The sequence below is a fragment of the Salvelinus alpinus genome, chromosome 22 (genome assembly GCF_045679555.1).
Source record: "Salvelinus alpinus chromosome 22, SLU_Salpinus.1, whole genome shotgun sequence".
NCBI lineage: Eukaryota > Metazoa > Chordata > Actinopteri > Salmoniformes > Salmonidae > Salvelinus > Salvelinus alpinus.
Window position 1 is genome coordinate 4,184,504 of NC_092107.1, and position 18,541 is coordinate 4,203,044.

Consider the following 18,541-nt stretch of genomic DNA (forward strand, 5'->3'; position numbering starts at 1 on the left):
GAGAGGCAGAGGAGGTCTAAGAGAGAAAGGGAGGAAGATGGTGAGTTTGAGTCTTAAAAATGGCGGGAAAACAGCAGATGGTATGTTAAAGAAGAATGGTAGACAGTGTAAGCAGAGTGAGCTGAAGACAGGAGGAGAAATGGAAGTGAATGAGTGCGAAGTATCGGAGGTGGTAGGTGTGGTGAAGTTTTCAGAGCCCGAGGCTTGCTTCGAGGGTCAGAATAAAGTCTGTGACAGTAGGAGTTAAGTTTTTTGAAAAAGTGGACCCTTGCATTTTGGCTGATCCATTTGTAGTTTCAGGGTGGATGAAAACAGAGTTGGGTACTGTGGAATCGGTGAGGGTAACCAGAAGTGGTCTTGTGATAATTATTTGTTTCTGCTGATCAGAGGGAGAAGGAGCTCGGCTTTAAACAAATGGGCGCAAGAAATGTGAATTGTTTCGCTCTCAAGAAAAGGGCGCCATTGAAATGCGTGATTACTGGGGTAGCAGTAAATGTTAAAGTTGATGAGCTGAAGGGGAAGATTCCCCTGTTTGTGATGCTTGTCGTTTGGTGCGACGCAAACAGGGTGGCGAGAGTGGTGAAACAGAAGAGTCATTGTCTGTTCTTTTGAGTTTTGATGTTGAGTATTTGCCTGACAAAGTGATGTTAGGATATAAGTTTTCCTGTACGAGCTTTTGTACCGAATACATTACGTTGTTGCAGGTGTCAAGCTTATGGGCATGTGGCAGCAGTGTGTAGGAGGGAGGTTTCTAGGTGTGAGAAGTGTGCAGAAGGGCATGAGACAAAGGAATGTGTAGCATTGGGGAAAGTAGTGGTACTGTATGTGTTAATTGTAGGGGTGCCCATGGGGCTGGGGATCAGAAATGTCCCGTGCGAGAGAGGCAGGTTGAGGTTTTCAGGGTTAGAGTAGTGCAGAAGTTGTCATATGCTGAGGCAGTGAAGGAAGTAGAGGAATATGGGTCAAGGGGGAGAAATCCTGAGAGGAGTGGTATGAGTAGTAGACCTGTACCAGTACAGAGGGATAGGCCAACAAGTGATATGTTTCAGTAAAATTAGATGTTTAGCATTTATAGCAATGGTTATCAACTGTACTGCAGGGAGAGAACGTAAGTCGCAGAAAATTGAAGCTGTGGTGGCAGCTGCAGAGAAGTATTTGAGTGTGCGAGACTTGACATCAGAAGAGTTACAGGGTGTGTTAAGTGGTGATGTCCCATCCTTTCAGGTTGTTGGCATGAGGTAGGACTAAATAGATTTAAATAGTGGAGTAGGGTGCTGTTATTTTTGTATTTTTTGTGAGGGTAAAGTTAGATGGTAGGGTATTTGTTTATTTATTTTTCAAGTGAAGTATAAAGGAGTTGTACTCCAGTGTAGTAGGTGACGGCAATGCAACATATTAAACCTCATCGAAAAAGATCAACAAAAAGTCGGAACCTTTGTACCTAGTATGTGTTTCAGCCCGGCGGAATTGTTGTGAAACTCATATCACACCAACGCCGCAAGACATTTATCGCTTTACTGATAGATTACTCTGTTTTGTAAAGCAGAAATATGTCTATATTTACACCAACAAACCAGATCCGACTCACAAATGTGGCGGTGGTGAGGATGAAAAAGGGAGGAAAACGATTTGAAATCGCCTGCTACAAAAATAAAGTGATGAGCTGGAGATCTGGAGCGTAAGTGTTTTTAAGGAATTTGGCTAGCTAGCTAGATCTGTTTGATACCCACCGAGGCACATATCAAACACTACGAGTATGTCAGACTAATGGTAGTATGTTTTCATCTTTGATGTATTTATAATGAGCTCCGAATGTAACTAAATATGTATATAAACAAATTGTGCTGTTTCGGAGGAGTCATGACCTATCACTGGCCTTGTATCGTGCATCATTCTTACCCAGTGTCGAGAGGCTGTGGAATAATGAGGATCTGACGAACAGTCTTATGTGCCATGTGTTTTGCTTCACTGATTCATTGGACTTTTGAAGCGCCTACACCTGGCATCTTTTGAATAAAAAAAATGGGACACCCCATCGACCTCCCCCAGAACCAAATCCAGTAGCTGGTCAGAGTTCATACAGTATTTGGTTTTAGGTATTGAAAGCATTTAGCACAGTGCTTCTATCCAGGTCCTGGGACCCAAAGGGGTGCACATTTTTGCCCTAGCACTATTAATCTGATTCCACTAACCAACTCATTGTCACACCTTTTAATTAGTGGAATCGGGTGTGTAGTGCTAGGGCAAAAATGTGCACCCCTTTGGGTCCCCAAGACCAGGATTAAGAGACAGTGATAGCAAAACTTAATTTAAACACTTAATGCATCTCCATGCCATTTCCATTTGCCAATTACACAGAGAGAAGGACCTGGATGAAGTGTTGCAGACCAGTTCTGTTTTCAATAATGTTTCCAAGGGTCAGGTTGCCAAGAAAGATGATCTGTCAAAAGCCTTTGGAACAGATGACCTGACAGAGATATGCAAACAAGTAAATACATTGACAAATACAAACACCAGTAACTAATATTACACACATTCATTCAACATTATGTATTGCTGTGATATTTGCCTATTCTGTATTTGTCTTTTTCTTTGTCGGTCAGATTTTAGCTAAAGGAGAACTCCAGGTTTCAGACAAGGAGAGGCAGAGCCAGTTAGAGACGAGTTTCAGAGACATTGCAACCATCGTGGCGGAGAAGTGTGTGAACCCAGAGACCAAGCGACCATACACAGTCAACCTCATAGAGAGGGCCATGAAGGATATCCACTACTCTGTCAAGGCCAACAAGAGCACCAAGCAGCAGGTAGGGCTGGGACACAGTGTTGTTGCTACAGTACACTGGAGTCTAGACATTTTAATATTGGCAATGAAACATTAATGAACGGCTTTGTTTTTAATGCTCACTCACTGTGCATACTGTGTGTACAAGCAGTGGCAAGATTTAGCCATAAATTATTCCCTTCAAATGTGAAGAGTTTGATCTCTCATATCAAACATTCTGAACCTGTATGTTGTTTAGCTACATAAACCAGAATACTTACTTGGATGGCTTTTAGTACGTACCAACAAATTACAGTCTTTGGTATGCTAATGCAAATGAATCTAACAGCTGTTTGTTTGTTCCTAGGCTTTGGAGGTGATCAGGCAGCTGAAGGATTCCATAGAGATCCAGAGGGCCCACATGAGGCTGAGGCTGGTGCTGCCGGCCAAGGAGGGCAAGAGGCTGAAGGAGAAACTCAAACCTCTCCTCAAGGTGGTGGAAAGTGAAGACTTTGACGACCAGCTAGAGATGGTGAGAGACAGATCCCTCTGGTGTATACTGTCCTACACCGTGTGTCTCTAAAGCGCATGTGTCAATCTCATTCCACGCTGGGCTGAGTGTCTGCGGGTTTTCTCTCTTCCCTTGGACATGATTGATGAATTGAGGTCACTAATTAGTGAAGAGCTCCCCTCGCCTGGTTGTTTAGGTCTTAATTGAAAGGAAAAAACAAAAACATGTAGACACTAGGTCCTCCATGGAATGAGTTTGACACCCCTGCTCTTAACTAAAATGGTTATGTCTTATCTAGACGTATACAAACGAATATGTAATACATTGTATACGCTATGAGTAGTAAATAGTTCAAGTAATGCAACAACAACCACTCTCTCCCTCCCCCCTCTTTCTATATATATTTCTCTCCCCCTGCCTCCATCCTCCAGGTATGTCTGGTGGACCCAGGCTGCTTCAGGGAGATAGATGAGTTGATCCGCTGTGAGACGAAAGGTAAAGGTTCCCTGGAGGTGCTCAGTCTGAAGGATGTGGAAGAGGGAGACGAGAGGCTGGAATAACCTTCACACAGAGCACTATAGGACTACATACATACACTATCTTACCACCACCGTTGCCACACAAACTGCAAACCCTTCATTAAAGAGACCGCTATTTCTAATACCAATGGATCCCTTCTTATTTCCAGCCTCTGTTTATTTGAAGATAATTATTTAACTGAACAGAATATATTTTTTCCTGCCCTACGTAAAAGTACTGGATGTATAGTCTCTCGTGACAGCTGATTTGCTTCTGGGTGTCGATTGCTGGATGTGTGACCTCTTGCAAGTTGCATGACGCTTTAGCTGAAAGTTGATGGAAACCTGAACTCAAACATTGAGATGCTCTGTATTTCTTTAGTTTACAAAACAAGTTTGAGACTTGTCGGGTATTGTATATTTCACCAGTATTTCACTTCATATTATGAGTTTTGGCAAACACTGACAAACCATTTTCAATCATTATATTGACCCATGCAACATCTAATGCAGCTTGTGCAAGTTAATAAACACGTAATCAGATGGTTAACGTCTACAACATCGGAGGGTTGATTACCTAGCAAGCCATCGAGGCAAGGTAAAATATCACAAATGGAGCTAGATAAAGCCAGAAGAATAATATACTTGTTGAACATAGCTATAGCCATCACTCTTGTGTTTTTTCATGGTCATCACTCACTGCTAAGTTTGTCAAGGACCTGACATAAGTGTATAGCTATCTTGACAGGGCTTTTTGCTGCGATCATGCGCGTGCACCACTTGAATGTGACGTTTGCTTATGAACAAAAAATGGCTCTATATAATTGAATTAAGTTATTTTTGTGAGGTAACTTCTACTCAGGTAATTAATATGGTTTTGACCCTGCCTTTCATTTTACCCAGTGTGCCATTTCACCATATTTATGAAGTCATATTTTATAATTAATAGTTAATAATAATAACCCCTTAATTGATATATTTTTTTCATAATGAGTCTTTCCTTATAAACAAGTGCAAATAAAAATGTAATAGTTTCATTGTTTTATTCATTTTTGTGATTACTATGGTATAGTCTCCAAAAACTGAATCAATAGCCCTATGCCAAGTTTATGCAGGTAAAGGGGCAATATCAAGAATTTGTTACTGACATTACTCGAGCAGAAATTGTACAGTGCCTTCAGAAAGTATTCATACGCTTTGACTTATTCCACATTTTGTAGATTGTTTTTCTCACCCATCTACACACATTACCCCATAATGACAAAGTGAAGACATGTTTTTATAATTGTTAGCAAATTTATTGAAAATTAAATACAGAAATATCTCATTTATGTAAGTATTCACACCCCTGAGTCAATACATGTTAGAATCACCTTTGGGAGCGATTACAGCTGTGAGTCTTTCTGGGTAAGTCTAAGAGCTTTGCACATCTGGATTATACAATATTTGCACATTTATTATTGAAAAAGTTCTACAAGCTCTGTCAAGTTGGTTGTTAATCATTGCTAGACAGCCATTTTCAAGTCTTGCCATAGATTTTCAAGCTGATTTACAGTACCGGTCAAAAGTTTGGACACCTTTGTTTGGAGTTTGGACACTCATTCAAGTTTGGACACTCATTCAAGAGTTTAACTTTATTTGTACTATTTTCTACATTGTAGAATAACAGTGAAAACATCAAAACTATGAAATAACACATGGAATCATGTAGTAAGCCAAAAAGTGTTAAACCAAAATATATTTTATATTTGAGATTCTTCAAAGTAGCCACACTTTGACTTGATGACAGCTTTGAACACTCTTGGAATTCTCTCAACCAGCTTCATGAGAACTGCTTTTCCAACAGTCTTGAAGGAGTTCCCACATATGCTGAGCACTTATTGGCTACTTTTCTTTCACTGCGGTCCAACTCATCCCAAACCATCTCAATTGGGTTGAGGTCGGGTGATTGTGGAGGCCAGGTCATCTGATGCATCACTCCGTCACTCTCCTTCTCGGTCAAATGGCCCTTACACAGCCTGGAGGTGTGTTTTGGGTCATTGTCCTGTTGAAAAACAAATGATAGTCCCACTAAGCGCAAACCAGATGGGATGGCGTATTGCTGCAAAATGCTGTGGTAGCCATGCTGGTTAAGTGTGCCTTGAATTCTAAATAAATCACAGACAGTGTCACCAGCAAAGCACCCCCACACCTCCTCCATGCTTCACGATGGGAACCACACATGCGGAGATCATCTGTTCACCTACTCTACGTCTCACAATGACACAGCGGTTGGAACCAAAAATCTCCAATTTGGACTCATCAGACCAAAGGACAGATTTCCACGGGTCTAATGTCCATTGCTCATGTTTCTTGGCCCACGCAAGTCTCGTCTTCTTATTGGTGTCCTTTAGTGGTGGTTTCTTTGCAGCAATTCGACCATGAAGGCCTGATTCACGCAGTCTCCTCTGAACCGTTGATGTTGAGATGTGTCTGTTACTTGAACTCTGTGAAGTATTTATTTGGGCTGCAATCTGAGGTGCAGTTAATTGCAGATTTCGGTAGGCTGGTAACTCTAATGAACTTATCCTCTGCAGCAGATGTAACTCTGGGTCTTCCTTTCCTGTGGCGGTCCTGATGAGAGACAGTTTCATCATAGCACTTGATGGTTTTTGCGACTGCACTTGGAAGAAACGTTCAAGAAACATTCCGGATTGACTGACCTTCATGTCTTAAAGTAATGATAGACTTATTTCTCTTTGCTTATTTGAGTTGCTCTTGCCATATCATGGACTTGGTCTTTTGCCAAATAGGGCTATCTTCTGTATACCAATCCTACCTTGTCACAACACAAGTGATTGGCTCGAACGCATTAAGAAGGAAAGGCTTGCTGTAACACGGGTTGAATACGTATTGACTCAAAACATTTCAGCTTTTCATTTCTTATTAATTTGTAAAAAACAGAATTCCACTTTGACATTATGGGTTATTGTAACACAACAAAATGTGGAAAAAGTCCAGGGGTGTGAATACTTTCTGAAGGCAATGTAACACTTAGATGCTTAACCCTTACCACCAATACAAAAATTAAGCAACTTGACATTTCAGACCCAATTATTACAGTTGAAAGCGCAATTCACTCTCCATGGGTAGTGCTATTCCTTTACCCCTATTATAAATTCTTCAACATCTTTCAAAGTGCTTCATTACAGTAGAAGAATGACTTCTAACATTGTCTATAGTACCTAGAAATCCATTCATACCTAGTACACATGCAATTTAGGTAGAATTTCACAGAAGAATAATTCAAAGGTGGAAGGTTCCTCACTCAAGGCCCTCAGAGTGATTGCATCTTCTCATGAAGGCCGTGTTGTTGCCCGAGCATACTGGCTGTGTCTAAAAGCAGTCCTGTGGATAGTATCCAGGGGGTTGGTTGGCTCCTGCTCTGCCCCAGGATAACCTGGAGGGTAACTCCCTCTTTCTGACTCATCCTGCTGCTGGAACATGAGGCATCTAGTACTGAGAAACCCTCCCCCTACTACCATCAGAGAGAAGGAGATCCATCCTATGTACAGAGCAGCTCCCCAGTCTCTCCTCAGAACCACAGCGCCCTCCAGTGGCTTATTAGTGTGGTGGCAGGTCCAAGCGACAGGGACAAGCAGCAGTATTCCAGACAGCACAAACACCACACCGGAGACAACTTTCACCTGATTCCTCTTCGGAAACCACACCTCTCCAATGATACTGATGACCACAGCAAAAGCTCCAGCACCTATAGAAGCCATGATCAAGCTTCTCCATGTTTGGAAGTTTCCAGAGAGTGATAACAAAGACTGGTAGAAGGAGCAGTGGAGGCTACCGTCATGGTTGAGGTCCCAGTGGTTCCATTCCAGCCACACCCCATCCCAGTATGCTGGCAGCGTGGCTGTGGAGTTGTCCAGAGTGCCGCTGACTTTCCACAGGGGCAGGCAGCGGGTGAGGATGGCGCACAGCCAGCCTGTAATGCCCAGGCCCAATGCAGCTAGCTCCAACTGCCGCTTCATGACTGAGCTGAGCTTAGCTCCTCACAGGAAGAGGCCTAACAGCAGGGTTTAACCAGCTGCAGGCACAGCAGGGTGGGGTGTCTGTGTGAATGTGTGCTTGTGTGTGTGTCTAGCCTGTGTGATTTGAAACCACTCCTCCCGAATTCCTGAAAAGGGCGTGGGGCAGCAGTGCAGCTCTACAGCTGGGGAATAAAGGGGATTCCTTCTGTTTACTGTGCCCTGGTTTCACAACAATCCCTCTTTTTCAGTTTCACCACAGCCACTATAACAAAGATGCCACTGTGTCTTCTGTTGACTTCAGCCTCTGACTTTGTGATCTTGTAGGAAATAAGCCTTGTGTGCCTCACCGTGTACAGCATCTAGTCTTTCACACTTAATTCTGAATGTTCAATGATCTCCCTTCTAATCAGTTTTGATACACCTTTTTCCAATAAGATAAATAAAAAAGATGCAACAAAAGTAATTTAGAATCAAAATGTTTATTTATATATATTATATCGCAAATCATTCAAAGAACATGCTGCATCTATTTTCTTTTAACGCAGATTCTAGTCACAAAATTAAATGTGAAAAACATTGTTACAAAAACACATTACAAGTAATAACCACAGTTTAATAGGATGTAAAAAATGAAATGATGTAAAAACAATCAGGTTCATTCAGTGGACATACTTGTACTGTCAATAACAGTAACCTGTTGATTTTCAGTCATTATATTTCAATAACAGATATTTCCTCAACAAACATCTTTCATGGTGATAGTGAACATTTGAATATCTACAATTACCTAAGCCAGACTTATTTTGTAACAATAATTAACTAATATTATCTTATTTTTAATAACTTCCACCAAAGCTACTGTATCAAATAGTTCCAGGGCAATTCTAAATGCATCAAAGTCAGACAATACACTGAACGACCAGACATGCACATGCAATGTTCAAAATTACAATGTTCTGATGGAAAGACTTGCTGTGACATGTCTCTTCAGAGTGCCAACACCTGCCAACATGATTTACCTGAAGTTAACAGGCAAATAAAGCACTCCCCTCTCACACATAGTTCTTTATGGCGTAGCTGCTGTGAGTGTGAGTGGGCATCCTAGCCAGGGTGTACCTATTGCTGGAACCATGCCTGCCCTCTCTCCCCCCTGGAGGACATCTGGTACACAGCACCCCTCCTCCACAGAACAGGAACCCAGAGGTCACCCAGCCCACATAGATGGCCGCCCCCATCTCCTTCTTCAGCACCTCAGGGACCCGCGGGTTATAGAAGTCCCTAATGATAGACTGGGCTGTCCAGGACACAGCCACTATGGTGCTTAACCCAGCCAGGGCGAAGGTGACCCCTGCGGCCTGCACCATGCAGGCTTTGACCCTGGGATGGCTCAGGCAGTTGGTACACCTAGCCCCCAGAAGGAAGACGAGGAATGCCAGGCAGCCCAGTACCATGCTGATGACAATGAGGCCCCGGGCCGCCTGGAGGTCAGGGGACAGGTCTAGAAGAGCGTCGTAGATCTTACACTGCATCTGTCCCGTGGTTTCAGACACACAGGTCATCCACAGGCCCTCCCAGAACACCTGCATGACCACCAGGTGGGTGCCGATGAACGCTGTGACCTTCCACATGGGCAGGGCGCAGATCAGGATGGTGCCTGCCAGGCCCACCATGGACAAGGTGATGCCCAGCTCCTCCACAGCCATGGGGGGTGGGGCTACAGCTTGCACAGAACTGGGGATAAAAGAAAGGGAAAAATATGCTCAACATGGCTGTTTGCTCTTTTATCGCTGTGATTACAACCTAGAAATTACCACACCTTTTTTTTTTACAAAGACAACAACGAAAAATGTTTTGGTCATTTAGCAGACGCTCTTATCTAGATCTACTTACAGTACTGATTCCCTACATTTTCGTACTGCTCTACCATGGGAATCGAACCCAAAACCTTGGCAATACAGGCTGCAATACAAGATACCGCTTGTTCCATAGTCAATAAGTCCATGAATTCCCAATTGTCCATGCTGAAGCACTGTGGTTTATGCACTTTGTCTGTTTGACTGAAAGGAACGCCAATGCAATGATGCATTGTGTGGTTCTAGGTTGGACATTGTCCACCCTACAGTTCTTCCTAACAGGCACACTACAGGACAGAGATGAGTAGGGATGTTGCTGTTTGGGGAGTAGAGGCCAATCAGCTTGTATAAGGCAGAAATCGTTCATTTTACCCCTCAGTTTGTTGCCTATCACACTTTTAGATCCCACATCAATACCCTTTTAGGAAATTCCTTTTAAAATGAATAAACTCTTTAATTGGAATAATGATGTATCTCTGACACTTACAACATGCCCTGTCTGAATTATGTTTTGGCTTTGCCCGGTTCCATTAGCCAATGTCTTGCCAACTGCAGTAAACAAGGGGTTGTTCCCTATTGGACATGAAGGGGGGGATGGTCCATTGATAGATAACCTTTTATGAAGTATCTTTGCCACTTCACATGAAAACTCCAGTAGTGGATAATCTATTTTACAGTGGAACTTGGGGTACTACCATAATGATTATTGGAGATAGACTTGATACAATATGTTCTGTTTACAAATTTCTCCTCTAGCCACTCCCAGTTACCACACATTTAGATATTGTTCTGACATGCTTTGTTTTGCTTCTCACTTCGCTGCTAAAAATACATTGAAAATCTACTAAACCAGAATAGTTTTACTAGTGAATTCCCAGAATTGATTATTCAACAGTGAGCCTGCAATGGAAGGTCAGTGATTCAGTCAGCACAACATTGAGATGTGATATATCTCGTTAACTTGACATGAGCGCGACTTTACTAAATAAAGTGATATACAAAACAAATTAAATGTATAAATTTCCATGACTGAGCAGATTTTTACATCAGTGTTCCTATTAGATAAACATCACAGGATTTTTACAATGGTATTTTCAAATTTTATTTCACCTTTATTTAACCAGGTAGGCCAGTTGAGAACAAGTTCTCATTTACAACTGCGACCTGGCCAAGATAAAGCAAAGCAGTGCGATACAAACAACACAGAGTTACACATGGGATAAACAAGTGTACAGTCAATAACACAATAGAAAAGTCTATATACAGTGTGTGCAAATGTAGTAAGATTAGGGAGGTAGGGCAATAAATAGACCATAGTGGCGAAATAATTACAATTTAGCAAATAAACACTGGAGTGATAGATGTGCAGAAGATGAATGTACAAGTAGAGATACTGGGGTGCAAAGGAGCAAAAAAATAAATAACAATATGGGGATGAGGTAGTTGGGTGGGCTATTTACAGATGGGCTATGTACAGGTGCATTGATCGGTAAGCTGCTCTGACAACTGATGCTTAAAGTTAGTGAGGGAGGTAGGTAGCATTGTTAGGAGCTTTGTCATAGTTTTTGTCATGTGGGTGGCAGACAGTTCCTTCATCATTTGTCATAATAGAACTATGCTGAGAGAGGGCATAAGTATATACCACTAGATAGCAGTAGTGTGTCATCAGTGTATTTGATGGAGGGACATGACTGAGGTGTTGCAGGTTTCTTTGAATAGAAAGAGAACAAACCGTGAAACAGTCATTCAGAGTGAAACAATTATGCTAAAGTTGATACTGGGCGGAATATTAGGATCATTTGATCATTCAATCTTACTGAATATAAATGAACTGTCTTTGTAACACAACTGAATATAACGTGACAATCAATGATTTGATATTAAACTTTATCTTAACTCGATAACAAAACACCTAAGGCTAAGAGAATTTAATGGTGAGACATGTTCTGCATGAGAACGGCATAACTCGAACCCCTCTCTCTCCCCGATCGACAGATCTGATAGCATGGGAACATGGGAACTTTTTTCTCACAGCTTAGTGTGAACCGACTCAACTCACTCCAGTCTTTTTATAAACTCAACCATAATTGTTTATTTTATTGGTTTAGATTTTAAGAGTGGATTGATTGCCCCTTTACAATAATAACTGTCACAATAAACATACAGTAAACCCAATGTCTGGATGCCTTCAATTGTATATGTTGGTCGAAAAACACATTGAATCAAATCAAACTTTATTTCTCACATGCGCCGAATACAGCTAGTGTAGACCTTACCGTAAAATGCTTACAAGCCCTTAACCAACAGTGCAGTTCAAGAAAGAGTTAAGAAAATATTTACCAAATAAACTAAAGTAAAAAAATTACAAAAGGTAACACAATAAAATAACAATAACGAGGCTATATACAGGGGTACCGGTACCTAGTCAATGTGCGGAGGTACAGGCTAGTCGATGTAATTTGTACATGGAGGTAGGGGTGAAATGACTATGCATAGATAATAAACAGCGAGTAGCAGCAGTGTACAAAACAAATGGGGGGGGTCAATGTAAATAGTCCGGTGGTCAATTGATTAATTGTTCAGCAGTCTTATGGCTTGGGGGTAGAAGCTGTCTGACTTGGCGCACCGGTACCACTTGCCGTGCGGTAGCTGAGGAAACAGTCTATGACTTGGGTGACTGGAGTCTCTGACAGTTTTTTGAGCTTTCCTCTGACACTGCCTATTATATACAGTTGAAGTCGGAAGTTTACATACACTTAGGTTGGAGTCATTAAAACTACCACTCCACAAATTTCTTGTTAACAAACTATAGTTTTGACAAGTCGGTTAGGACATCTACTCTAATTTTTCCAACAATTGTTTACAAACTGATTATTTCACTTAAAATTCACTGTATCACAATTCCAGTGGGTCAGAAGATTACATACACTAAGTTGACTGTGCATTTAAACAGCTTGGAAAATTCCAGAAAACGATGTCATGGCTTTAGAAGCTTCTGATAGGCTAATTGACATCATTTGAGTCAATTGGAGGTGTACCTGTGGATGTATTCAAGGCCTACCTTCAAACTCAGTGCCTCTTTGCTTGACATCATGGGAAAATCAAAAGAAATCAGCCAAAACATCAGGAAAAAAATTGTAGACCTCCACAAGTCTGATTCATCCTTGGGAGCAATTTCCAAACGCCTGAAGGTACCACGTTCATCTGTACAAACAATAGTACGCAAGTATAAACACCATGGGACCACGCAGCCGTCATACCGCTCAGGAAGGAGACGCGTTCTGTCTCCTTGAGATGAATGTACGTTGGTGCGAAAAGTGCAAATCAATCCCAGAACAACAGCAAAGGACCTTGTGAAGATGCTGGATGAAACAGGTACAAAAGTATCTATATCCACAGTAAAACGAGTCCTATATCGACATAACCTGAAAGGCCGCTCAGCAAGGAAGAAACCACTGCTCCAAAACCGCCATTAAAAAAGCCAGACTATGGTTTGCAACTGTACATGGGGACAAAGATCGTACTTTTTGGAGAAATGTCCTCTGGTCTGATGAAACAAAAATATAACTGTTTGGCCATAATGACCATCGTTATGTTTGGAGGGAAAAGGAGGGAGGCTTGCAAGCTGAAGAACACCATCCCAACCGTGAAGCTCGGGGGTGGCAGCATCATGTTGTGGAGGTGCTTTGCTGCAGGAGGGACTGGTGCACTTCACAAAATAGATGGCATCATGAGGTAGGAAAATTATGTGGATATATTGAAGCAATATCTCAAGACATCAGTCAGGAAGTTAAAACTTGGTCGCAAATGGGTCTTCCAAATGGACAATGACCCCAAGTATACTTCCAAAGTTGTGGCAAAATGGCTAAAGGACAACAAAGTCAAGGTATTACAAAGCCCTGACCTCAATCCTATAGAAAATATGTGAGCAGAACTGAAAAAGCGTGTGCAAGCAAGGAGGACTACAAACCTGACTCAGTTACACTAGCTCTGTCAGGAGGAATGGGACAAAATTCACCCAACTTATTGTGGGAAGCTTGTGGAAGGCAACCTGAAACGTTTGACCCAAGTTAAACAATTTAAAGGCAATGCTACCAAATACTAATTGAAATAAATCATTCTCTCTACTATTATTCTGACATTTAACATTCTTTAAATGAAGTAGTGATCCTAACTGACCTAAGACAGTGAATTTTTTGCTAGGATTAAATGTCAGGAATTGTGAAAAACTGAGTTTAAATGTATTTGGCTAAGGTGTAGGTAAACTTCCGACTTCAACTGTAGGTCCTGGATGGCAGGAAGCTTGGCCCCAGTGATGTACTGGGCCGTACACACTACCCTCTGTAGCGCCTTATGGTCAGATGCCGAGCAGTTGCCATACCAGGCGGTGATGCAACCGGTCAGGATGCTATCGATGGTGCAGCTGTAGAATTTTTGAGTATCTGGGGACCCATGCCTAATCTTTTCAGTCTCCTGAGGGGGAAAAGGTGTTGTCGTGCCCTCTTAATGACTGTCTTGGTGTGTTTGGACCATGATAGTTCATTGGTGATGTGAACACCAAGGAACTTGAAACTCTCGACCCGCTCCACTACAGTCCCGTCGATGTTAATCGGGGCCTGTTCGGCCTTTTCCTGTAGTTCACGATCAGCTCCTTTGTCTTGCTCACATTGAGGGAGAGGTTGTTGTCCTGGAACAACACTGCCAGTTCTCTGACCTCCTCCCTACAGGCTGTGATGTAGTCATTGGATTTGAAGCCTGGGTGTAGTTATTTGACACCAGATCCTGTCAAACAGGTTTTCTCAGTGTACTGTTTTTTATCTCACAGAGAGCGTTTTATGATGATGATGAATGCGTAGGGAAAACAAGGACATCAGTGGGGGTACTGAATCAACACACACACCTGAAATATGGAAAAATTGATTATGTACTAAAAGAGGACATACAACAGTATAAACGTGCTGACTAATATAATTTGCAACAGTGTACTGTATAATCAACTTCCTTTCAATGGTTGAAAATTACATTGCCATGCAATACTTCAAGAAACAAATAACATTTACATATATCAAAATAGTGGCATATTAATACACTCATACACTTAGAAAAAATTGCCAACCAAAACCTAAAAGGGTTCTTTGGCTGTCCCCATAGGAAAACCCTTTGAATAACCCTTTTGGTTGCAGGTAGAATCCTTTTGAGTTCTATGTAGAACCCTTTCAACAGAGGGAACCATTCCAAACTGAAATGGTCAAACAGCGCCTATTCAACCTCAGGAGGCTGATGAAATTTGGCTTGTCACCTAAAACCCTCACAAATTTTTACAGATGCACAATTGAAAGCATTCTGTCGGGCTGTATCACCTCCTGGTACGGAACTGCACCACGCACAATCACAAGGTTCTCCAGAGGGTGTTGCGTCTGCACAATGCATCACCGGGGGCAAACTACCTGCCCTCCAGGACACCTACAGCACCTGATGTTACAGGAAGGCCAAAAAGATAATCAAGGACAACAACCACCAGAACCACTGCATGTTCACCCCGCTACCATCCAGAAGGCAAGGTCAGTACAGGTGCGTCAAAGCTGGGACTGAGAGACTGAAAAATAGCTTTTATCTCAAGGACATCAGACTGTTAAACAGCCATTACTAACACAGAGAAGCTGCTGCCTACATACAGACTTGAAATCATTGGCCACTTTAATAAATGGATCACTAGTCACTTTAATAATGCCACTTTAATAATGTTTACATATCTTGCATTACTCATCTCATATGTATATACTGTATTTTATACCATCAATTGCATCTTGCCTATGCCGCTCCGTCATCGCTCATCCATATATTTATATATTCCTATTCCATTCCTCTACTTATATTTGTGTGTATTAGGTATTTGTTAGATATTACTGCACTGTCGGAACTAGAAGCACAAGCATTTCGCTACACTCGCAATAACATCTGCTAACCATGTGTATGTGACCAATACAATTTGATTTGATTTGGGGACAGCTGAATAACTGTTTTGGAACCCTTTTTTCTAAGAGTGTAGTGTTTCCCTGGCTAAGCAAAGTTGTGCATATTTTCCTTCATAGTATACTGTCTGTGCATACAACATCCTTCCACTGGAACCTTTTCCTTCATATTCCACTGTCTGTCCATATACAGTGGGGCAAAAAAGTATTTAGTCAGCCACCAATTGTGCAAGTTCTCCTACATAAAAAGATGAGAGAGGCCTGTAATTTTCATCATAGGTACACTTCAACTATGACAGACAAAATGAGATTTTTTTTCCCAGAAAATCACATTGTAGGATTTTTAATGAATTTATTTGCAAATTATGGTGGAAAATAAGTATTTGGTCAATAACAAAAGTTTATCTCAATACTTTGTTATATACCCTTTGTTGGCAATGACAGAGGTCAAACGTTTTCTGTAAGTCTTCACAAGGTTTTCACACACTGTTGCTGGTATTTTGGCCCATTCCTCCATGCAGATCTCCTCTAGAGCAGTGATGTTTTGGGGCTGTTGCTGGGCAACACAGACTTTCAACTCCCTCCAAAGATTTTCTATGGGGTTGAGATCTGGAGACTGGCTAGGCCACTCCAAGACCTTGAAATGCTTCTTACGAAGCCACTCCTTCATTGCCCGGGCGGTGTGTTTGGGATCATTGTCATGCTGAAAGACCCAGCCACGTTTCATCTTCAATGCCCTTGCTGATGGAAGGAGGTTTTCACTCAAAATCTCACGATAGATGGCCCCATTCATTCTTTCCTTTACACGGATCAGTCGTCCTGGTCCCGTTGCAGAAAAACAGCCCCAAAGCATGATGTTTCCACCCCCATGCTTCACAGTAGGTATGGTGTTCTTTGGATGCAACTCAGCATTCTTTGTCCTCCAAACACGACGAGTTGAGTTTTTACCAAAAAAGTTCTATTTTGGTTTCATCTGACCATATGACATTGTCCCAATCTTCTTCTGGATCATCCAAATGCTCTCTAGCAAACTTCAGACGGGCCTGGACATGTACTGGCTTAAGCAGGGGGACACGTCTGGCACTGCAGGATTTGAGTCCCTGGCGGCGTAGTGTGTTACTGATGGTAGGCTTTGTTACTTTGGTCCCAGCTCTCTGCAGGTCATTCACTAGGTCCCCCCGTGTTGTTCTGGGATTTTTGCTCACCGTTCTTGTGATCATTTTGACCCCACGGGGTGAGATCTTGCGTGGAGCCCCAGATCGAGGGAGATTATCAGTGGTCTTGTATGTCTTCCATTTCCTAATAATTGCTCCCACAGTTGATTTCTTCAAACCAAGCTGCTTACCTATTGCAGATTCAGTCTTCCCAGCCTGGTGCAGGTCTACAATTTTGTTTCTGGTGTCCTTTGACAGCTCTTTGGTCTTGGCCATAGTGGAGTTTGGAGTGTGACTGTTTGAGGTTGTGGACAGGTGTCTTTTATACTGATAACAAGTTCAAACAGGTGCCATTAATACAGGTAACGAGTGGAGGACAGAGGAGCCTCTTAAATAAGAAGTTACAGGTCTGTGAGAGCCAGAAATCTTGCTTGTTTGTAGGTGACCAAATACTTATTTTCCACCATAATTTGCAAATAAATTCATAAAAAATCCTACAATGTGATTTTCTGGATTTTTTTTCTCATTTTGTCTGTCATAGTTGAAGTGTACCTATGATGAAAATTACAGGCCTCTCTCATCTTTTTAAGTGGGAGAACTTGCACAATTGGTGGCTGACTAAATACTTTTTTGCCCCACTGTACCTTATACCACCAATACCTTTTGAAATGTTCATGCCGACCAGTTTGTCCCATGAACTGTCATGTTAAATGTAGGTCTTTGTTGGGGTGGAGGGGCTTACCACAGAACCTGCTGCTTTGATGTAACCTGATGACTAAGCCCCCTGAAGACTAAGCCCCCTCTCATCCTCCTATGGGAGCAGTAACCAGGGATCCCAGCCCACCAGCCGATGTAGAGCGCGGCACCCAGCTCCCTTTGCTGGGCATCTACCAGGAGTGGGTTGTAGATGTCCTGGATGAAGATATAGGATACAGGATACAGGGATGAGACACAGGAACCTACTGATGATGAGCACCCCCCCTGCCCCCACTGTCACCTGTGCCTAGCCTACCTCCTCCACCACAAAGTTGGTGCATTTCCCCCCGGCGAACGCCATGAGGAGGCTGGCGATTCCTACCACGATGTCCACCACGACCAGCGCTCTGGCAGCCTGCAGGTCGGAGCTGAGGGCTAGCAGTCATTTACCTTACACTGCATCTGGCCCGTGCTCTGGACCACACAGCTCATCCAGATGCCCTCCCATATGGTTTGCGAGGTGACAATGTTGTTTCCGTTGAAGGCTGTGACCCTCCACATGGGCACGCCGCAGACAATGATCGTCCACACCCAGCCGAGCAAGGCCAGGGCACTGCCCAGCATCTGCATGCCCATGGAACCCATTCTGAATGCAGTGACTCTCTGTCTCGCTCTACTCGTCGACTCACTCTTTGTGTCTCCAAGTTAATATTGGAAGGTGATCAAGTGTTTATGTACATTTGAAAACGAGAAAGAAGAGTGTTACTGGCTGTTATAAGAAACAGAGAGCCAGCCAAAGAATACCAACCTTACAGGATTTTTTGTTGTCTGTGGACAATAAAGGTGAGTGTTTCATTTTATTCTCCTTTTTGGAGATGGTAGATCGGTTTACAAAAGCTGTTATGGTTCAAACACACGATGAGGAACGAGGATGTAGGTATGTGCCAGAAAATTCACCAGCTTAAAAGCTCAAACTGCAAAATAAACTTTCAATGGGATTTGACATTATCAGCAATAGATGGCAAATAGTGCTGAATTAAGTTTATAGATAGTT

At 42.3% G+C, this 18,541-nt stretch overlaps 3 protein-coding genes and 1 pseudogene across 3 annotated transcripts in view; 1 reads left to right on the forward strand and 3 right to left on the reverse strand.

The window, feature by feature from the left end:
- The first annotated feature begins 1,241 nt into the window (after positions 1-1,241).
- On the forward strand, positions 1,242-3,935 carry LOC139548820 (ribosome maturation protein SBDS-like). The gene is made up of 5 exons (XM_071358685.1): positions 1,242-1,678; positions 2,359-2,488; positions 2,604-2,804; positions 3,129-3,293; positions 3,704-3,935. Exons 1-5 carry the CDS (start codon positions 1,551-1,553, stop codon positions 3,830-3,832), a joined length of 753 nt encoding a protein of 250 aa, XP_071214786.1. The 5' UTR covers positions 1,242-1,550; the 3' UTR covers positions 3,833-3,935.
- Positions 3,936-6,987: 3,052 nt separating this feature from the next.
- On the reverse strand, positions 6,988-7,890 carry LOC139548819 (claudin-4-like). Its single transcript, XM_071358684.1, has one exon. It carries the CDS (start codon positions 7,810-7,812, stop codon positions 7,126-7,128), a length of 687 nt encoding a protein of 228 aa, XP_071214785.1. The 5' UTR covers positions 7,813-7,890; the 3' UTR covers positions 6,988-7,125.
- A 449-nt stretch (positions 7,891-8,339) lies between these two features.
- Positions 8,340-18,541, reverse strand: part of LOC139548821 (claudin-4-like) — a 29,624-nt gene continuing 19,422 nt past the window's right edge. Inside the window, exon 2 of the mRNA XM_071358686.1 lies at positions 8,340-9,543. Within this exon, the coding sequence (XP_071214787.1) occupies positions 8,865-9,515 (651 nt within the window). The 5' untranslated portion in view covers positions 9,516-9,543 and the 3' untranslated portion in view covers positions 8,340-8,864. The remainder of the gene's footprint in view (positions 9,544-18,541) is intronic.
- Positions 17,530-18,132, reverse strand: LOC139549842 (claudin-4-like; annotated as a pseudogene).